Source organism: Adiantum capillus-veneris, chromosome 22, assembly GCF_014529385.1.
Source record: "Adiantum capillus-veneris isolate H3 chromosome 22, ASM1452938v2, whole genome shotgun sequence".
NCBI classification, from domain to species: Eukaryota; Viridiplantae; Streptophyta; class Polypodiopsida; order Polypodiales; family Pteridaceae; genus Adiantum; species Adiantum capillus-veneris.
This window is the reverse complement of record NC_140952.1, coordinates 32,788,580-32,811,762: the sequence shown is the minus strand read 5'-3', so window position 1 is coordinate 32,811,762 and position 23,183 is coordinate 32,788,580. Positions and strand designations below refer to the sequence as shown.

The 23,183-nt window shown below is 46.4% G+C and overlaps 1 protein-coding gene across 2 annotated transcripts in view; it reads left to right on the top strand.

Moving 5' to 3' along the window:
* Positions 1-23,183, top strand: part of LOC147429131 (uncharacterized) — a 130,903-nt gene that overhangs the window by 36,339 nt on the left and 71,381 nt on the right. Inside the window, exons 5-9 of one of the 2 annotated variants that reach the window (XM_086495327.1) lie at positions 7,114-7,179; positions 7,317-7,402; positions 8,737-8,788; positions 8,866-8,931; positions 9,025-9,092. In XM_086495327.1, coding sequence (XP_086351453.1) covers positions 7,114-7,179; positions 7,317-7,402; positions 8,737-8,788; positions 8,866-8,931; positions 9,025-9,092 — 338 coding nt within the window. The remainder of the gene's footprint in view (positions 1-7,113; positions 7,180-7,316; positions 7,403-8,736; positions 8,789-8,865; positions 8,932-9,024; positions 9,093-23,183) is intronic. The other variant, XM_086495328.1, reaches the window with a different exon arrangement.

Below are 23,183 nucleotides of genomic sequence, written 5' to 3'. Positions count from 1 at the left end.
TCTTCGCGTCATTACGTGCAGTTTGACATGGGGATCATTTTGTTACTCTGTGACCAAGTCAACAGAGGCTGCAGGTGAGATATTTTTAGACCCGAGGGTCTAAAGCGGGAAAATGCACAAATGAGTGACACTTGGCACTCTGAGGCCAGTTTACTACTTATAGAGAAGGCAAAAACGTGATTTATAGCTGGGAGGCTCATTTTGCAAGTCTCTGTCACAGGTTGAGAGCTATGGAGTGCTTGCTTTCCCTCTTATGCACAGTGCGGTGCCAGGAGTGATGCCCTGCACGCTACGCACTGCCCTCTCTCTCCCCTTTGGCAGTATGTTATGCCCCTCTAGTGGGCTCTTCATTTGACCAATGTACAGTTGTGTGGGTTCATGCGCGATTGCCGAGGCAAGAGCCTCTTGCACAGGTACTGGATTAGCTAGCGGCTAATCCCCCCGCAGGTACAGGTGAATTCGGAGAGGTTTCACGCCAGAAATCTCGTCCGATTCAAAGGGCAAGTAGCCCTACAGGTGCGGGAGCTCGAGGACTTGCTAGGGATGCGACCGGCACGCGAAACGGAGCCCGAAACAGTGAATTACAGCCTGCTGTGTATTTTTGCAGGTTTAGGGTTTTGGCCCTAAACGGACCCTAATACCCCCAGGAGGTTCGGGGACGCAAGGGGACCGCTGTACAGGTGATCTGGCGCATTTTCAGGGCTGAAAACAGAGAATTCAGCGTGCTGCAGATTCTCGCCAGGTTTTGCAAAGTGCCCGTATGCGTCGGGAAAGTCGGTCAATGCGTGGGAATACTGACCGTGAAGGGTTCTAGTACAGTTATGCTGCCAAAATCAGGCTGGAACAGTGGAAATTCAGCCGAGTTTGTGCGGGGCAGCTTGTAGGGAACCACAACGTTTATTCCCTCTTTTGAACAATAAAGAAATACCGAAAGGGGCGCCTAAGTTAGGGGCCAATCTGGTGTCCGTCTACTCATACAGGTGCAATCTAGCAGCCTGTATCCCTCTCCCCTTTGTTGTGTCTTGAAAGTACAGGTAAAATAGACGACTAATAATGGGTGAAAGCTAAATCAAGGTTTAAAGTAAAGTCTACCGCCCTTTTTGGATTGAACAGGCCGGTTTCAGCAGAGACGAGATTGACCAGAGCCCATGCAGCATTGGGTAGATTGGAAAGGATGTGTTCACAGGTTCAGTTTCAGGAGCCTCGGACGAAGCTCTGGCTCTTTGACACTTTGGTGGCTTCTGCATTGCTTTATGGAGCTGAGATTTGGGGACCTTCAATGGATCATCACGGGAGGACAGGCCGCAGTGATGGATGGGGGGACATGGAGAAGCCTCTGGTCTATATGATCTCGCGGCTCATTAGAGCCAAGGCTTCAGTACCGTGTGCTATTATACGAGCAGAGCTAGCTGCCCCCCCACTAGTGGTTGAGGCGCTTCTAGATCGGTCTCCTTCATACACCGCATGTGGGAACTTCCTAGAGACAGATATGCACGCCTTGCACTTGAGTCCTCTCGACAGTTAGCCATGCAGGGAGATACAGCATGCTGGTATGGGGAGATGACATCTTGGTTTCAGGCGCATGGGTTCAACATAGACAGATTGCCTCCCTGCCAGTACTCATTGGATGCGCCCTCTCTGACTCTTACACAATCCGAGATCACCAGGCTCATTCGCCAGGACCTGACTCAGCTAGACACCAAGAGGACATGGATACAGCCAGCACAGGAGTTCAGCATGAAGATGGCTTTCTACAAAGAGCATCTCCTCCAGCTTACGGAGGATGGTTTAGTGATGAGTCCCAGATACATTGACACCCACTTGTGTCATGGGATACGATGTGCTATTGGCCAGATACTCACATCTTAACACCAGCTGCGGATCGAGACTGGGAGATACAGCGGAGTACCAGCAGAGGCCAGGACATGCCCCGTGTGTGACATCGAGCCTGAGACAGAGTTGCACTGCAAATGCCACTGCCCCGTCTACTACGATTTACGAGGCCGCTTCCATTGCTTGTTCAGAGAGGGCTTTGGACCATTCTCTATAATCATGCGGTACGAGGATCAGAGATGCCTGGGTTTGTTTTTGCTCGAGCTGCGCAGACAGAGAGAGCCTGATGAGAGGAGAGGCTAGCCAGTCTCAGAGACAGATCATAGACTTCTTTAGAGCTGCCACTGGACACCCAGAGGACCGAGCGACTAAGCTCGGAAGATCCAGACGCCCACGACTGCAGAGGAGTACACAGCATCGACGGAGGCTGCATCAGAGGATTCGGATCACTTTGGCTCGACATGCATGACGCCCGGTCAGACTACTGACCATGGAGGAGATTGATGAGATCCACCAGCGACCGATGCTGGAACTTCTGTGATCTAGCTATCCAAGCTAGCTGTTTAGCTGCTTAGTTCACACCTAGCAATTTAGGATTCCATAGTATTTCATTTTGTCATTTTGTCATTCTCTCATTTTGTCATCTTGTTACTTTGACTTTGTATCAGATCCACCACATTGTAACTTTCTGGTCTCATAGGTCACTTTGGCCTTTTGAAGACGTTAATATAACATTTCATTTCATTTCATTTCATTTCATGTGGGTGAGACTGAGAGCTGACACAGGCCGGTTCCTATATATTGCCATATGTTACTTTCCTCCCAGTACATCAATGTATGCCGCATCCAGAGGGCAGTCGCCTTTCTCTATCCTAGATGATGACATTTGGGAGTTCTCTAGGGAGGGTGATATCATTCTCCTAGGGGACTTCAATGCCCGAACGGGCAACTCGCAGACAGTCTTCTACGACACTTCAGATGAGATGCTTAGAGAGCTGGATGTGGGTGAGTTGGGACTTGACAGATGCTCAGATGACAGAGAGCAAACGGAGTATGGGAGATACCTCATAGAAATGACGACTACACATGCATTAGCCATACTTAATGGCTTACAGCGATTTCCTCGAGCAGCTGGTTTCACATGCTTTCCACATAGACATGGGGCCAGTACAGTGGATTATGTTATGATACAACCGAGCTTTGTCCCTTGCATTCAGGATTTCATAGTGGGAGCCAGGCCAATGGGCATAGCAGTAGATCATGCTCTCTTGACACTATCCATTAAATTTCAGTATAGTACAACCGAGACATCAGGAGGCAGGTCACACACCCGCTATACATTCACACCAGAGACTGATTTCGTTTATTCAGAGGAGATCTGGGACCCTCTATTGGAAGGCACAATTGGCACAAATGGTACATGCCTCTCAATGGAGGAGTGCACCACTCTATTGACTGAGACATTGCAGGGGGCTGCATCAGTGGCGTATCCACACACTCAGCCGGGCAACAGACGACATTCTGGGAGCATGCCAATATGCGACATCATTGTATACGGTTCCTGGACAGGAACCCCTTCCAGACCCTACCAAGCCTTGCCCAACTACAAGCACTTTCTTTACACCTGAGATGGTACAAAGGGCCATCGAAAGGATGAAGACCGGGAAGGCATATGATCATGACGGTCTAGTAGCGGAGCACTTTATACATGCCAGGGATATGCTGATGGAGGTTCTCGCAGTGTTGTTCAATCGTGCCATGTGTGAGGGATTACCTGAGACTTGGAGGCTGTCTAATATTGTGCCTATCTTCAAGGCTGGTGACCCTACAGAGCCTGGGAACTACCGCACTATTATGGTTGGACACACATTGGCACGGTTGTATGCATCTATCCTGGAGAAACACTTGAGTAATTGGGCAGAGGGCGAGGGTGTACGAGCGAAGGGTCAAGCTGGCTTTAGGAGGGGTTTCTCCACTCTTGATCATATTCTGACACTCAGGGCCATCATTGAGGAGGGCAGAGCACATGGGAGACGGATCTATTGTAGCTTTGTGGATTTTCGTAAAGCATTTGACATGGTACCAAGAGCTCGATTGATGCGCAGATTACAGGAGATGGGGTTGCCCATAGAGGTGATTTGGGGGATTATGGCTATGTACAGATCAGTGATGGGGCATGTACGCACTCCGGAAGGGGTATCTGATTCAATTCACTCTACTATTGGAGTGAAACAGGGCTGCCCATTGTCTCCTACGCTATTTGGTATGTATGTTGATGAGGTGTCTGATTACATCGACAAAGAGGGTGACAAAGGTGCACAGCTGGCAGGGACGTGGATCCCATTGTTGCTTTATGCTGATGATATTGTGCTGATATTTGATTCACCAGAAGGTATGCAACGACAGTTGGATGCACTACGCAGTTTTGCACAGGATAGTGGATTGTGTGTAAACCTAGGTAAAACCAAGGTTATGGTGTTTAACACCACATCGCAATGGGTCAGGAGATGATCTCCTACTCTCAGGTATGGTCAAGAGACTGTGGAGTATACAGATGCATACACTTACCTGGGGGTAGTCTTTACTAGGCCGAGATTTTCCTTGAAAAGAGCGGCAGAGACTAGACTAACCAGAGCTGGTGCAACTCTGGGAGGAATGGAGAGGATGTGTTCGCAAGTTCAGTTCCAGGAACCCAGGACAAAGTTATGGCTCTTTGATACTCTGGTTGCCTCTACTATGTTATATGGGGTGCAGGTTTGGGGACCTTCTGTAGGCCAGGAGGGTTGGAGGCGTATGGAGAAGCCCCTGGTATCTATGATCTCTCGGCTGATTAGAGGCAAGGCTTCTGTACCACATGATATCATTCGAGCGGAATTAGCTGCTCCCCCTATGGTGATTGAGGCACTTACTAGATCAGTCTCCTTTGTTCACAGTCTGTGGGATACTACCAAAGACAGATATGCCAGGGTGGCTCTAGAGTCCTCCAGACAATTAGCTCTTAATGGGGATACATCATGCTGGTATGCACAGATGGCATCATGGTTTCAGACACATGGTTTCACCATGGACAAGTTGCCTCCTTTTCAATACTCTCTACAGGCACCCTTGAGGTCTTTGACGCGGGTAGAGATTAATAGACTCATTTGTCAGGATTTGATTCAGCTGGACACGAGGAGGACATGGATAGAGCCGATACAGGAGTTGGGCACAAAGACGGCTTTCTATAGAGAGCATTTTCTCCACCTCACGAAGGATGGGTTTGTGATTCGACCTAGCTATATGGATAGGCATCTTTCTCATGGTATCCGATGTGCCATTGGCCAGATACGCACGTCCTCACATCAGCTCGAGATTGAGACTGGCAGATTCAGAGGGGCACCAGCAGATAGCAGGATATGCCACTTATGCCATCTAGAGCCAGAGACAGAGGTACACTACATATGTCATTGCACAGTGTACTATGAGATACGAGACCGTTTTCATTGTCTATTCAGAGAAGGTTTCGGGCCTCTATCTAGGGTCATGAGTTATGAGGATCAGAGATGTCTTGGGCTATATCTACTTGAGCTACACAGGCATAGAGAAACTTTACTTAGGAGAGTTGAAGAGAGACAACCCTAGAGACAGATCACAGATTTCTTTACACTAGATAATGTACACCCAGAAGAACAGACAGAGGAGCAACCAACAGTGGGGAGGTCTACCCGCACTACGGGCATTCTAATAGACCGTGCATTTCCGTGCATTGGAGCTAGGGAGATCTAGACGACCCCGATGGAGAAGAGGGGCTACATAGTTTCGAAAGAGGCTACAGCAAAGGATTCGAGCCATACTTTTTTGTTGTCCAGAGTGCAGATGAAGATGGATCTCTATGGAGATAGATTTCTACTTCCCTCCCAAATTGTCTACACATTGTATAGCTCAGTTCACACAATTCACGCCTTTCGCGTTTCACACCTATCCGCTTAGTTTAGGATTCCGCAGTATTTATATCTTGTTATCCCTAGTTTAATTTATTTTGTTAATCTAACTTGATATCAGATACACCGCATTGTAACTTCCTGGTCTCATAGGTCACTTTGGCCTTTTGAAGACGTTAATATAACATTTCATTTCATTTCTCTCTCTCTCTCTCTCTCTCTCTCTCTCTCTCTCTCTCTCTCTCTCTCTCTCATAACAGGTCTTGAGTTCAACTCTCTTCGTCGGTTAGATCTTTAAGGTCTCTTGGGATAGTTTCCCACGACTTTAAAATACTCTTCTTCTTCTTCTTCTTGTTCTCTCGCAAGCCCTCCACCTCATCGCCGTATCGCTATGCTGCCGCATTAGCATATACACAGGCTATCATGTCAGCATATTGACCACATTATCAATGGTTGCCTTGTCTTTAGCACTGCTGCCATGGCATCAGTCCTGCCACATTAGTACCTGCTTTGCTGCCACATCATCAGTTCACTCGCTATGTTATTTTGTTATGCTTAGACTTACAGACAAATTCCTTCATGTGCTCTAGTCATCCATCCTGCGCACAAATATCTGTTTTGGATGATCTGAAGATATTGCTTCATGGTTCCCTAGTCATCTATCCGATGGTGCACCCAGAAGTATTTGTTCTAACTTCTAGGTTGGACCAAAAGTTACATGTTTACAAAGCTCTAGTCGTCCTCTTGTGACTCGACTGAATAGGTCCATGAATCTTAATGCACTTTGCAATGGACAGCTTTGTTGCCTAGGCTCTTGGGTACATGTTTTCTTGCTAAAACCATGTATTGACAGCCTTTAGCATCGTTGCTCAAAATCAAGTTTATTCTCAATTCAAAAGGTTCTATGCAATCAATATTCAAGTTTTGGTTTGAATAAGGCCTCTTATGTGTGAATGTGTGTGTGGGCATTAGTAACATGAGTAACATGATGAAAGAGCTCTCAGTCTAGTCTGTGTTAGCATTGTGTAGTTCATTAGGTAATGATTTAACTTACTCTGTGGGCGCTTGATGTAATTGTTTACTCATCTAAAACATAGGGCTTATTTCTAATACTGTTAACTCTTGCTGGATTTGTCGTACAGTATATCTAGTTTGTTGAATGGAAATTTGTTTATTTTCTGCACGTTCTTTCTTTTGTTTCCACATCTTGACTCTCTTTTCAAGATGGTGAAACCCAAGCCCTTTCTTACCTGAGTGTATTTATTGTTGTGCACGCATAAGTGAGGTGATAAATATGCAACTATATATACAGAATTGATTATAATGTAAGACCGCTGGATCTTTCTTGGATCTTCTGCAGAATGCAATATGTTTTGGTTGGTTCTCTCACACAGAAGGGCAGGAGCTGCTGCGATTATCAAAGGATGTAAGTTTTGATCTCTGGCTTAATAGTGGTGGTTTTTGTTTGTCCAATGCTGTTGATTGTGAAAGTGGACGTAAGAAATCCCTTGGTTGCAAGGCCTCTATAGTTTAATCAATTAATTTATTGCTTTATCTTGCCAGCTGGTTGATTTTTTCACAGGAGTAGGGGGCTGGAGTCCTGTGGACACTAGCAAGGCTTCTGAGATGATTTCCAAGCTTATGCCAAGGTAAGCTGATTAGCTTCATTATGCTATGTTTGGATTAATACATGCTTTGAACTCTACAGTACTTTTCTTGAGGACTCCATATATATACATGTGATTTTTTGCAACAATCTCTTGACTCAAGGTCTGTGATGATGCATGCTCTGTGGACTGATACCATGCAGACATGCTCATCACCGAACAGTACATGTGCAACAATCTGGACCCAAGATCTTTGATGGTGCATGCTCTGTCGTGTGTGCGCCTTGCGTTGGTATACTGTTTGGTGATGAGCATGGTGACAATGTCCACTTTTTTTGTGCTATATTTATCGTGACAGTTGTAATTGAGGGCAGTCACACTTGTCTTACGCTTGAGGGAGGGGGGGGGGGGGGGGGGGGGGGATCTCACCAGAGTGATGACATGCCAGCTTGGACGGAGGGACTGATGGTGACATGGCAGCTTTTGCAGATGCTGAGCTGGTATGGCAGCGGTGAACATAGATGTTTTTTGCGTATCCTTACGTGGGAGAAAAGTCAAAAGTTACTTTGACTGAGTGAAGTTGCTTTTCACAACCAGGAGCTACTAGTGAGAGGCCAGGATGCAAGTTGTAACGGCGTTTGTTGAGAGTGGTCTCTCAGAGCAAGATACTGTTGTTATCTTGGTTCTTGCTGATTAAAGAAAAGAATTACCGCTGGGGGCCCCTCGTTCAGGGATGATCTTTGTGAGAGGAGAATTCCTTAGTCAGCTCGTCTGAGTTTGTGTGCTCAAGTGATTTTGCAGGTTCACGTTCTTCGGTCTATTGTGTTTGACGTCTGTTGTTAGGTCTATTGTCTGTATTTGTCAGGCCAGCCTTTTTCATCTAGAAGGTACTAAAGAGTTGTGGGCTATTCATCATACGAGGTTACTACATAGCGTTATTTTTTCTCAATTGATGCAAACCAAACATGTATTTTCACCAATTGATGTTCAGAAACATTCATAGCTTGATCTTGCACCATACATAACACAAATTACGCTCTGAGAGGTGTATGTGGTGCTCAAAAGTTCCTAGCATGATGATTATTAGTGTGTTGGCTGATACCCTACGTGGAGATATTGTCAAGCATTCTTATATCATGCAAAGAGCTCCAAATGTGGCTGGTACAAAGTTTGTTGTCATGTACTCATGTGGACCAGTTTGCTGGATGAATTTTTTGTGTTGATAATTGTGCTAGTTTATGTCCTGGTTTGGGTGTTATATTGAAGAAGGTTATCCGAGTTCTCTTTGACTCTGACAAGTGCCTAATGTTCACAAGTAGATATTCTTGCTTAGCACTCATGTTCTGTTTTCTTTTAATATTTTTGTGTGGTGTCAGGTTTTATCCTTTGCTGACGTTACAGACTGTCATTGTTGCTTTGGAAGCAAAGGTTTGCCATTATATCCCTTGGTGTAACATGCATGATTGGACAGGTTTCTGATGACATTTACTTGATCGGTTTTTCAGCCAGGATATGAAGCAATGGTTTGTGACTTTTATGTTTTGAAGAAGCCTTCTGCCTCTGAAGAATTGGTATGCGAGACACTGGAACTGCATTCCTGCTGGCTGCACCAGAAAGATTTTAGCTACCATAATGTTGGCTCTTACTTGTTTTTGTTTGTCCAGCGTATGTTTGTGGTACGGATTGATAACCAGGAGACCTCGTCATGTCTAGTCACACCAAATCATGTAAAGTATGTAAAACCCATCATTGCATTAAGCAGTTTAAACTTCAGTCTTTTCATTCTTCAGACTGTCTAGGTACTTATGACTTGGCAATCTTCTCATTTGGTAATAGTTGCTTTACTTCTTTGCTAAGATCCATCCCTTTTATTTGTCAATTTTAGCATGTTTTGGTGCATCTTAAATGGGGAAGGGATGGAAATGGGATACGAGATCCTTCAAGGTGGAGCACATACCCATCTAGTCTGCCCATTTCTCAGCACTTTAAAGCTATGTCAATTGATCGAGTCTTAATGAAATACCATTTTCTTTCCTTTCTTCCCTAAGATGTTAGTGATAATCGTCCAATCCTTATGCCGTCAACATCCTCACAAGACCCAATCAGGAATGTAAAAAGCACCAAACTCATCTAGAAGTGGAAAGTGCATGCCCATTGAATGCTATGTAATGCTCTTCATTTGACCTGTCTAGTCGCTGTAGTCACTCTCTATAAGATCCAAGTGGCTCCCTTTTTGTGCAAATTTACAATAGACTTGTGCCCTAAGGGGGGGATCTATGCATCATGGAATCTAACGAGTCTATTGGCATCTGCATGCATCATGTGCTCACTATGGAGTTTAGGGTGCACATGGCCTAGTCCAATTTGGGAGCAGATTGGCAAGCAGAGCTTTGGGATGACCTGATTGAAGAACACTAATTGAGGTGCATATGGACTCCTCGCAAATGCATTTTCATCTGTACAGTCTATGTCGAGCAGAGAATAGTGCCCACATTCTCACACACTTTTCTTCAAAACAAACAGGTAAATTGGGGGCTTTATCTAACACAAAAGATTTAGGGCCTAGGCATCCCATGCAGCCGAAAAAGCTGCGAGACAAACAGCTTTGCCAAATGATCAGCCTTTACTATCTTCTTCGCTGGTACAAAATGAGGCCTTTTTTGAATCTATCCGCAATAGTTCAAATACCATCATTCCCACTGTTAGTCTTGGGAAGATAAAAAGTAAAGTTCATCGCTATGCTCTCTTATTGTCGATTTGGAATCAAGAAGAAAAAGTGCTCATGCAATCCAGTATCGTTTGTATGATGTTGAGCTCTCATGATTTACAATAGTTAATAGACAACATTTGGAAGCATATAAGATTTCTTTTGAGACGTCAAAGGCAAATGCAAATTTTGCAAGTGGCATTGTAACAGACTTTGACACTCCAAGTCGGGAATCCACCACAACACACGTGAGAAAAAAGAAAGAACTGAACAAATTGAGAGAGAGACAACATGGCGCGGCGAAGTTTTGTGCTCAGAGAGATTGGCCCCAAAGACTGGCACCCCTTTCAGTATATCTTTATTATTAATGCTTCACAAAGTACAATGTCCGAGGGTCCTCATCTCAGCAGTGCTCCCAAGCTTATCTGCTTGAGACTGAGGCCCTTGCACTTTATTTATAGGCCCTGGGCCTTCCAAAAGCAATGAACATGAAAAGCTTCAAGTCTAAAAGCATCTGGGTCGCAAAAAGCTAGCGCTAGGCAGCCAACGCAATTTACGGAAATCCGTACAGGTCTCACATCAGCAGCAAAGATCACGAAAATCCATAAGTTTTACGTGTATCTTTTTAGCCTTTGTCTCTTTGGGCCCCATCGGATAGGACCCCATATATTGGTACAACTTATAAAAATTGGTGTCCTTCCATTTTGGACCTCTCGGAATGGTTTTGCAAGTTGTCACAACTTCTTCTGCATCTTTCAGCAGGGCTCTGACCCTTTCTGTCCAAAGTGTTTCCCTTAGGTCATGCCACATCATCACTTTGTGACATAACCCCCTCTTGAAAGAAATGCAATCGCCCTCGATTACGCCCTCAAAACCAACATAAGCTAGCAACTTCAATAGATACCGACTTTAAGTATCGACGCACTAGACAACACATATCCAGTACTTGCCCGAAGACGACAGTCATTGAACATTCACATGACATTCACATCAGTCTCCCCGTCGAGATTTTTGATGAGAATCATGATCCTGGTAACGTATTTAGCAATCACATCCAATTCTCATCAATCTCTAGCACATGTCGGGATCGACTAAATCTTGTTACTATCATATCCACATCACCCCTCCGGTGAATCAAGGCTGAAATGTTGCAGTCATTTCGTCTTTCAATCATGCACTCGAACATCACACAAATGACAGAGAACATATATCAAAATCATTCAAGGAATTCCCATAACAAAGTTTCATTTCTTAAAGTCATACAACAGAATACTGTCAGCCCATCAGTACCCTTGAAATCTCAAGAGAAATTAGCGACTTTAATCCATATGGGTAATCTGTGACAAAAGAGCGGAGTAACTCCCTTTTGTGCAGTCCGCACCGCACCAGATTCAACCAGCTGATCATCGATAACTCTTGGAATAGCAGAAGCTAGACCAAAAGCCTCAAGGTAAAGCTCTAAAATCTGAGGAGTATCTGCTAGGTCCTCCTCCTCCATCGATTTCGCATCCAATGCCGGATAGTTCTTGAACTCGACTAAATACCTGCGTAACAGCTCACCTTTCACTTTCCTTTCCTTGTGAGCCAGTATCTGTTCTGGAACGAGAATCTCCTCTGTCTCTTCTACTTCAGGTTGCTTCTTAGGCTCCCTATCCACTGGCACCTCACCTTTGAAAGGTTTCAACAGACTCACATGAAATGCATTTTCAATCTTCCAAGTATCGGGTAACTTCAGTCAGAAGGATACATCTTTTATCTTCTCCTGAATCTTGAAAGGGGCATAGTATCTCATACTCAACTTTGGAAAACATCGCTCCTTACCCTTTCGTTTCCGTAGGCGTGTGTCAGGTGCAGCGGAAGTGTTTATAGATTTAGCTCGGATCTATTACTTCGCACAAACTTTACTTCACTTGAAACAACTGAACTGAGAGAGAGAGAGAGAGAGAGAGAGAGAGAGAGAGAGAGAGAGAGAGAGAGAGAGAGAGAGAGAGAGAGAGAGAGAGAAATGAAATGACATGTTATATTAACGTCTTCAAAAGGCCAAAGTGACCTATGAGACCAGTAAGTTACAATGCGGTGTATATGATATCAAGTCAGATTAACAAAATAAATTAAACTAGGGATAACAAGATATAAATACTGCGGAATCCTAAACTAAGCGGATAGGTGTGAAAGGCGAAAGGCGTGAATTGTGTGAACTGAGCTATACAATGTGTAGACAATTTGGGAGGGAAGTAGAAATCTATCTCCATAGAGATCCATCTTCATCTGCACTCTGGACGACGAAAAAGTATGGCTCGAAGCCTTTGCTGTAGCCTCCTTCGAAACTGTGTAGCCCCTCTTCTCCATCGGGGTCGTCTAGATCTCCCTAGCTCCAATGCACGGTCTATTAGAATGCCCGTAGTGCGGATAGACCTCCCCACTGTTGGTTGCTCCTTTGTCTGTTCTTCTGGGTGTACATTATCTAGTGTAAAGAAATCTGTGATTTGTCTCTGGGGTTGTCTCTCTTCAACTCTCCTCAGTAAAGTTTCTCTATGCCTGTGTAGCTCAAGTAGATATAGCCCAAGACATCTCTGATCCTCATAACTCATGACCCTAGATAGTGTCCCGAAACCTTCTCTGAATAGACAATGAAAACAACCTCGTATCTCATAGTACACTGTGCAATGACATATGTAGTGTACCTCTGTCTCTGGCTCTAGATGGCATAAGCTGCATATCCTGCTATCTGCTGGTGCCCCTCTGAATCTGCTAGTCTCAATCTCGAGCTGATGTGAGGACGTGCGTATCTGGCCAATGGCACATCGGATACCATGAGAAAGATGCCTATCCATATAGCTAGGTCGAATCACAAACCCATCCTCCGTGAGGTGGAGAAAATGCTCTCTATAGAAAGCCGTCTTTGTGCCCAACTTTTGTATCGGCTCTATCCATGTCCTCCTCGTGTCCAGCTGAATCAGATCCTGACGAATGAGTCTATTAATCTCTACCCGCGTCAAACACCTCAAGGGTGCCTGTAGAGAGTATTGCAAAGGAGGCAACTTGTCCATGGTGAAACCATGTGTCTGAAACCATGATGCCATCTGTACATACCAGCATGATGTATCCCCATTAAGAGCTAATTGTCTGGAGGACTCTAGAGCCACCCTGGCATATCTGTCTTTGGTAGTATCCCACAGACTGTGAACAAAGGAGACTGATCTAGTAAGTGCCTCAATCACCATAGGGGTAGCAGCTAATTCCGCTCGAATGATATCATGCGGTACGGAAGCCTTGGCTCTAATCAGCCGAGAGATCATAGATACCAGGGGCTTCTCCATACGCCTCCAACCCTCCTGGCCTACAGAAGGTCCCCAAACCTGCACCCCATATAACATAGTAGAGGCAACCAGAGTATCAAAGAGCCATAACTTTGTCCTGGGTTCCTGGAACTGAACTTGCGAACACATCCTCTCCATTCCTCCCAGAGCTGCACGAGCTCTGGTTAGTCTAGTCTCTGCCGCTCTTTTCAAGGAGAATCTCGGCCCAGTAAAGACTACCCCCAGGTAAGTGTATGCATCTGTATACTCCATAGTCTCTTGACCATACTTGAAAGTAGGTACTGATCTCTTGACCCATTGCGGTGTGGTGTTAAACACCATAACCTTGGTTTTACCTAGGTTTACACGCAATCCACTATCTTGTGCAAAACTGCGTAGTGCATCCAACTGTTGTTGCATACCTTCTGGTGAATCAGATATCAGCACAATATCATCAGCATAAAGCAACAATGGGATCCACCTCCCTGCCAGCTGTGCACCTTTGTCACCCTCTCTGTCGATGTAATCAGACACCTCATCAACATACATACCAAATAGCGTAGGAGACAATGGGCAGCCCTGTTTCACTCCAATAGTAGAGTGAATTAAATCAGATACCCCTTCCGGATTGCGTACATGCCCCATCACTGATCTGTACAAAGCCATAATCCCCCAAATCACCTCTACGGGCACCCCCATCTCCTGTAATCTGCGCATCAATCGAGCTCTTGGTACCATGTCAAATGCTTTACGAAAATCCACAAAGCTACAATAGATCCGTCTCCCATGTGCTCTGCCCTCCTCAGTGATGGCCCCAGCTTGACCCTTCGCTCGTACACCCTCGCCCTCTGCCCAATTACTCAAGTGTTGCTCCAGGATAGATGCATACAACCGTGCCAATGTGTGTCCAACCATAATAGTGCGGTAGTTCCCAGGTTCTGTAGGGTCACTAGCCTTGAAGATAGGCACAATATTAGACAGCCTCCAAGTCTCAGGTAATCCCTCACACATGGCACGATTGAACAACACTGCGAGAATCTCCATCAGCATATCCTTGGCATGTATAAAGTGCTCCGCTACTAGACCGTCATGATCATATGCCTTCCCGGTCTTCATCTTGTCGATGGCCCTTTGTACCATCTCAGGTGTAAAGAAAGTGCTTGTAGCTGGGCAAGGCTTGGTAGGGTTTGGAAGGGGTTCCTGTCCAGGAACCGTATATAATGATGTTGCATATTGGCCCCACACCTCAGGTGAAGTAATCACTAGGGGAGGGGAGTGTTCATGGAAGAGTCGCCATGCCTCTCGTGAGTCCCTACTCAAGAACATCTGATACAAGTCTCGCTCCATCTGAGCTAGGTAAGCTCGCTTCTTCCGTCACATAAGGCGTGGGAAAGCAATCCGAGACTGTCTGTAAGTGATGACTCCTAAAAGAAGATCCTTCTGAAGCTGGGCTCTCATCTCTCTGCACTCCTCATCATACCAACTATTTTGGGGCATGCTCCCATAATGTCGTCTCTTGCCCGGCCGAGTGTGTGGGTACGCCACTGATGCAGCCCCATGCAGTGTCTCAGTCAATAGAGCGGTGCACTCCTCCACTGAGAGGCATGTACCATTTGTGCCAGCTGTGCCTTCCAATAGACGGTCCCAGATCTCCTCTGAATAAACGAAATCAGTCTCTGGTGTGAATGTATAGCGGGTGTGTGACCTGCCTCCTGATGTCTGGGTTGTACTATACTGAAATTTAATGGATAGTGTCAAGAGAGCATGAGAGAGACCACTGCATGCCGGGTCCCAACCACCCTCAACGACCCCCTTGCTTTGTTGCCAGAGCAAGTACTTGCTTTATTACTTGCACAAAATGTTGATACAATGATGCTAATGTTGAGATGCTAATGGTTACTTCATGCTAATGATACTGGGTACTGTTGAGGTGCTGATGGGTAGTTGCTGGAGGTGCTTATTACTGCGAGGCTAAGGACTCGGGTACTTGGTGCTTGGTACTGCGGGGTACTTTAGTACTTGTTACTGCGGGTACTGCTGGGTACTGAAGGTACTTGGGTGCTAAGGACATGGAGGTCCTGACGATCCCTACGTTGCGCTAGACAGGAGCCAAGCCTAAACGCAAGGGGTGCTAGATGCTAGGGTACTGCGTCGACAACGATGACGAGGGGTACTTGTACTGCGGTGCTGCTGAGGTGCTAATGGGTACTGCTGGAGATGCTTGGGACTGCGGCGAGGAGGAGGAGGAGGAGGAGGAGGAGGAGGAGGATGTGGGCTGATCTGCTATCGCTGGGGACGGCAATGGGCTGAAAACTAGAACCGCTAGTGATGCTAATGGGCTGAAATCAGAAAACACCAAGGGCTGAATGCTGAACTGAGAATATGCTGAAAAAGTTGGGGTGCTGATAGCACAGTAACAGGGAACGGGGGGTATACGGACCATAATGGTGTTCCAAGCATCTCCAGTCGGGGAAACGGTCGCGGGAACGGAACAGCGTTCCGGTTCCGGGACGTAACAATGGAACGGCGTTCCGGCCGCAGAACGGGCTAGAACGGGGCGGCAGTTTCAAATTTGAAAAACAGCGGCAGATTTTGAAATTTAAAAAGTGGCGGTAGCGCCAATTTCATTTGAGGTTTGGGGTGGTTCACACTAGAGGTGGGTGTGTGTGTGTGGGGGGCGGGGGGGGTCTTTTCTCCTATAAAAGCTAACCCTCACCCCTCACACTTTCAGAGCCCTCACTGTCCCGCATCAAGCTTGAAGCCACTCTCTTGAGTCTCACCCTCCCTCTCAAGCTTGAAGCTTGAAGCCACTCTTGTCGTCTCTCGAGTCTCACTCTCACACCCTCTCTCAAGCTTGAAGCCACAAGCTCTCAAGCTTGAAGCTTCATCGCTCTCGCAAGCTCCATTCCTTCATCGCATCCCTTTCTCAACTTTCAAGCTCCATCCTTCCATCCCTCTCTCGAGTTTCAAGCCTCAAGTCTCAAGCGCCATCAATATGGCACAAGCTTCCGCATCACATGAAGGTCCCTCGGTTGGTAAGAGAGGAAAGAAGGATGAGCCTTCATGGTGGGATGAGGTGCACTCCGAAGTCTTGGGCAAAGAAGGCGGGGCAAGATCATGGACGTGCAAACTATGTAGCTTCCAACAAAAATCCGGGACAAGCAAGGTTCGAGCACACCTCCTTCACGTAGTGGGGGAGCAAGTGAAGCATTGCAAGAATGTGACGGTCGAGAAGGAGGAGGAGCTTGAGATCAAGGATGCCATCATGAGAGCCAAAGCAAATGATCGACCCAAGCGGCAAGCCATTGACCCGAATCACTTGGTTTTTCTTTCTTCTACCACTCATTCGCAAGCTTCCGTTGGAGGTAGTAGTGCGGCCACTCAAACATCATTTCAAACGATTACTCCCTCTCTTCCCACCCACCGTCAAGGAACTCTAGATGCGTCATGGGATCTAAAAAAAGAGGAGGATGTGGATGCCGCCATTGCTCGCTTTTTTTATCACGACCATATCCCTTTCATAAAGGCTCTGTAAGTTCCAAGTTCTCAATGCTCTTTCATATTATGACCACCACTCATTCGCAAGCTTCCGTTGGAGGTAGTAGTGCGGCGGCTCAAACATCATTTCAAACGATTACTCCCTCTCTTCCCACCCACCGTCAACGAACTCTAGATACGTTATGGGATCCAAAAAAGGAGGATGTGGATGCCGCCGTAGCTTTTTTTTTTTATCACAACCATATCCCTTTCATAAAGGCTCGGTAAGTTCCAAGTTCTAAATGCTCTTTCATATTATGACCATAACTAGTATGTTCGTTTTCCATTTAACATTGTCTTCACTTTTGACCTTTGTGACATGTACATTGTATAGGTCGGACTACTTCAAGGCAATGTGCACAAGGATTGGGGATCACGGGCCACGCTACGTGCCACCCACTTCAGAGGCCCTGCGTACTACTCTTCTTGATAGAGAGAAGGCCGTTGTGGAGATGACAGCTGTAAACATGAAGCAACAATGGGCCAAGTATGGAGTGACACTCATTGCAGATGGATGGAGCGACACCAGGAGGAGATCCATTCATGGGCTTGTGGCTTATTGCAAGGGAGAGATGTACTTTGCCCACTCACATGACGCCACAGAAACAAGGAAATCCTCCGATGTGCTTGCAAGAGAGTGAGCGTCTGCCATAGAGATCATTGGCCAAGAGGTGGTGTTGCAGCTTGTCACGGATGGGGAGGCATCAAACAGGGCAGCCGACGCCATTTGGAGGGCATGTATGCCCGCATCAAAGTGTCATTTTGTATAACACATTGCCTTAACAACCTTTTAAAGGATATAGGGCGCCTATCTTGGATTGAGCCTCTCATTACAAGTGCGTCCAAGCTAGTGTCCTTCATCAACAATCACAATCTCCTTCGTGCTGCATTTTTGAAGCGGTCAGGGGGCAAGGTTCTCTTGAAGTATTGTGAGACCCGCTTTGCCTACAACTACCTAATGGTTCATTGCCTATGCAAATGTCAGAGTGCAGTGCGGCAGACCCTCATCAATACGGAGTACACTTCCTCATCCTACGCAGGGTTAGTCGGTAGGGATCTTAGGTGCAGGCAAGTCAGAGGATCCCCAGTTTTGGGAGTCACTGAAGACTATAGACCAAATGGGTACTCCACTTGCTTCGAGTAGTTGATGGCATGCAACCTTGCATTGACAAGGGTTATGAGGCCATGGATCGCATGGTGGAGGCCCTCCAAACACTTGAGCCAGATGTAGACAGGTTTGACGAGATAAGCCTGCTTTGTCAGAGCAGATGGGACTCCTATGCTTCCCCTTTCCATGGTGCGGCTTTTGTGCTGGATCCAGAGTTTCAAGGTGCAGGACAAGACTATGATGGGGAGGCGAGCAAGCAATGGAACAAGATCTTGACCATGTTTCCCCCTGATCGAGAAGAACATCGCAAAATCAAGGATCAGCTTGCTATGTACAGGGATATGGGAGGATCATTTGGGCTTGCCGATACCAAGTTGATCGCACCAAGATCTCCTCATTTTTGTGGTGGCAGGACTATGGCTCAGATGGGCCAGAGCTTCAGCGACTCGCTATCTGCATCCTCAGTCAAGCGGTCAGCTCCTCTTGCTTGGAGCAATTGTAAAGTGTTTACAGCCACGTTGCATCCAGGAAGAGAAACCGACTTGCCGTGGAGAAAGCAAATGATCTTGTATTTGTGAGTGCAAACTTGCGTGTGCTTTGCAAGTCGGCATTCAAAGTATCAGATCCCTTTCTACAGTGGGAGATGGAGGCAGAGGCGGAGATACTTGGGGAGGGTTTATCTACAGATGTTTTATATGAAGTGGATGATGCGGACGAGCCTGTTGGGGATGAGGATTGGGATGACATCCATGATCTCCACAACGCCACTACAGATTGGCAGGCTGGCTCTTCTGCCACCCACTGGTCCTTGAGCCTTGGCCCTTGACATGTTTCCATATTGGCATTTTGGCATCTACGTATTGAGCTCTTGAGTCCCTAGTGGCTAGTCTTGACTCTTGAGCCTCGACTCTTATCTTTTCTTTGAGTTCTTAGTGCTTACCTTTTTGTAGCGCCTTGGCTGGCCTTATAAGCCACACTTGAACTTATAGTCATGGTCTTTTTACCGTCTTTCTGTCTATTGAGCTCTTCAATCTGTGCACTTCCTAGATAATGTTATTTATGATTCGCTTAAGATGTTGTGAAGTGTCTACAACCCCGGTAAATTGAATTTATGTTTGCAACCACTAACGCGCACAAGCGACATGTTGAAACTTGTAACATGCTTGAACACGGTTCTAATTGTCCAACTGGGTGTTAGAAGCTTGGCTTATAGTTGTTTCCTAACTTATAGGCTGTTTTGATGATAATTTCAGCGTTTTTTTGTGGACCGTTTCGGCGTTCCCGTTCTGGTCCCCGCCTACACGTTCCGGCACCGTTCCGGAGCCCCCCGTTCTCGTTCCCCGTTGCCGTTCCAAGTAACTTTGGCTGACAGTGTGAGTATTGATGCTGTAGGTACTTCTTCTTCTGCTTTTTCTTCTGCTTCCTATCGCCTCCAAAGGGCTGCTTAGGCCCCTGTCACACACATCCGCCTGGACTTGTCGGTTACTTGATGCTAATGATACTTGGTACTCCTGAGGTGCTGATGGATATGTGCTGGAGGTGCTGGATACTGCGAGACTAAGGATTGGATACCGCGGACACTTGGTGCTTGGTACCGCGGGGTACTTTGGTACTTGGTACTGCGGGTATTGAAGGTACTTGGGTGCTAAGGACAGGACCTCTGATGATCCCTACGTTGAGCTAGGTAGAAGCCAAGCCTAAACGCATGGGTGTGCTAGATGCTGGGGTACTGCATTGATGTCGACGATGACGACGAGGGGTACTTGTACTGCGGTGCTGCTGAGGTGCTAATGGGTAATGCTGGAGATGCTTGGTATTGCGACGACAACGACGAGGCTGTGGGATGATCTGCAATCGTCGTGCACGGGGATGGGCTGAAAACTTGAAACACTGGTGATGCTAATGGGCTGAAGACAGAAATCTTCTGCGAGGCTGAGGTCATGGGCTGAAATCAGAAACTGCCAATGGCTGAACGCTGAACTGAGAATAGGGAGAAGAGGCTGAAAACACTGGGGTGCTGACAGTGTGAGTACTGATGCTGCAGGTACTTCTGGTGCCTCTTCTACTTCCTATCGCCCCCATAGGGCTGCTTAGGCCCCTGTCACACACATCCGCCTGGACAAGCTGGGGGATGAGGTGGCAAAAGGTAAGAAGGCTGAAATCTGCTGCGAGGCTGAGGTCATGGGCTGAAACCAAAAACCGCCAAGGCCTGAACGCTGAACTGAGGATAGGCTGAAACCGATGGGGAGAAGAGGCTGAAAACACTGGGGTGCTGACACTCTGAGTACTAATGCTGCAGGTTCTTCGTCTGCTACCTCTTTTGCTTCCTATCACCCCCATAGGGCTGCTTAGGCTCCTGTCACACACATCTGCCTGGACAAGTTGGGGGATGAGGTGGCAAAAGGTAATAGGCCTGAGAGAGCGTCCGCTGCCTAGTGAGTTTAAACGACGTAAACCACTGGCCATCCATGCTCAATGGTGGTCACCCGCAAAAGCAGCAGCGCGAAGACGTAAGACAGGATTCGAACCATCTACGCAACCCTTGCAACTCGGAATTGTTACCGCCTGGGCTGCTGTAACAGACTTGGACACTCCAAGTCAAGAATCAATCGCCACATCACCAAATAACCACTTCAAAACAATTCACAGATCACAGTAGATTTGCACTGGCCTGGTGGAGTTCCGTGCCTAGAGATATTGGCCCCAAAGACTGGCGCCCCTTTCGGTATTTCTTTATGTATTAAAATCAATGTCAGAGTACAAAGAGCGGTTAGGGTTTCACTCTCAGGCTCTGCGTCCAGATGCTCTGAGAAGTGAGGCCCTCACCGCGTATATAAAGATTACAAGGGATGCCCAAAAGCAGAGCCCCAAAAAGCTTCCAGTTCAAAAGCAATCTCTCTCTCTCTCTCAAGAGAGAGCCAAAAATAAAGCAATTAATCTCTCTCTCTCTCTCTCTCTCTCTCTCTCTCTCTCTCAAAGCGTAGAGAAAAGCAATTGCGTCGCTGATGCTTTTTTTTTCCCCAATCCCGCAAATTCCGGAAGTTCCGTACACTGCTGCCACGTGGCATTAGCGCTTGCTTTTAGGGTTTCCAACCACTTAGGGTTTCAGCCAGCAGTTAGGGTTAGGGTTTTTGCAAAATTAGGGTTTTTGGCAGAAATTAGGGTTTCTGCTGTTGGTAGCCACGTCATCACTTTGTGACATACCCCCCTCTTGAAAGCATTGTAATCGACCGCGATTACGCCTGCAAAACCGACAGAAGCCATAAACCGTCTTAGCAGACACTGACTGTTAGTACCTACATACTAGGAACACACATCTAGCACATGTACCAAATCGACAGTCATATCACACGACATCACAGGACATCACTAGACATCACAGGACATCACATGACATTCAACATTCATTCGGAACTTGGACCATGATTTATCGGCAATGTAGCTAGCAATCGCATCTAGGTCCAATCGGGACCTCATTGATGTCCGATTGACTAACCCCTATTGCAACCACGTCTATTGGAGATCAATCAGACCAAAATGTTGCAGTCATTTTGTCTATCAGTTCCTGCACTTAAAAGAAGTCAAGAACAAATCAGTATCATAATCAGTAATTCCATTTCATTAAAGTCATACAACAGAATACTGTCAGCTTTCAGTATCCCTGAAGCTCAAAGAGACATCAGTGACTCTAGTATCTAAATCAAGGCATCTGTTGACAAAGGAGCGGAGTGACTACCCTCTTGTGCATCCCACTGCACCAGATCTCCGGCCAAGCTGAATTCTGGGTTCCGTTTGGAGTAACTATGCTAAATCAAAAGCATCGAGGTAAAGTTTCACAATCTGAGGAGTATCTGCTAGGTCCTCCTCCTCCATCCACTTCGCATCCAATGCAGGATAGTTCTTGAACTTAACTAAGAACTGCCTTCGGACTACACTTTATTCTTCATATCCATATGTGCCAAAATCTATTCAGGAACAAGGATCTCCTCGTTTTCTTCCACTTCGGGTTGCTCATCAGGCTCCCCATCATCAGACACATCACCCTTAAAAGGTTTCAAGAGACTCACATGGAATGCATTGTGAATCCTCCAAGTATTTGGCAGTTTCAATCGGAAGGAGACATCATTTATCTTTTCAGTGATCTGGAAAGGTCCGTAGTATCGCATACTGAGATTTGGAAACAGCCTCTCCTTTCCTTTTTTCTTTCTTAGGCGTGCCTTCTCAAAACGTAAGAGCACCCAATCATCCTCCTTCAATTTCAAGTCGCGACGATGGCGATCCGTTGCCTTTTTCTGTCGTTCTTGAGACTTCTGCAAAGTCTCGCGAACCGTGGCAAAAGCTGTATCCAAATCTCGCGTATATTCATCCGCTTCAAAGATCTTATCTTTCGTGCTTAGGAAGGGTGGAACCTTCGCAGCACCTTCAACAATCTCAAATGGCGCCTTCCCCGTCAAAAAGTGTATCGTGTTATTGTAGGCAAATTCCACCAAAGGTAGGTACTTTTCCCATTGAGTCTTCTGATCCGAGATATAAGACTTCAATAATTCTAGAACCACTGAATTTGCAATCTTAGATTGCCCATCAGTGTGCAGGTGGAACGATGACGAGAACTGCAACCTCGTGCCAATGTTCTCCCAAATTGCCTTCCAAAACAAACTCGTAAATCTGGGGTCTCTGTCGGAGACAATCGTCTCAGGCATGCCATGTTATCTGAAGATCTGGGCCACAAACAGTCTCGCTAAGTGATCCGGCTTGACTGTTTTCTTCAGGGGAATGAAATGAGCCTGTTTGCTAAATCTGTCTCAATAACAGTCCAGATACCATCGTGACCACTTTGTGTTCTCGGGAGATAAAAAATGAAATCCATTGCAATACTTTCCCAGGGGCGGGTGGGTATGGGTAAAGGCTGTAACAATCCTGGTGCCTTATGCCTATCAAACTTGACCTTATTGCATACTAAGCAATTGCGCACAAACTCTTCCACATCTTTTTTAAGTCTCGGCCAAAAGAAGTATCTCTCTACCCCCTTCATGGTGGTAGCAATGCCGCGCTGACCCGTAAAAGGTGGACAGTGGCACTCAGTCATAACCTTTTCCCTCAACGGTTGCGTAACGCACAACATGGTTTTTCTCATCAAGTAGCCTTCCCGAATGGAGTATCCTACTGTCTCCC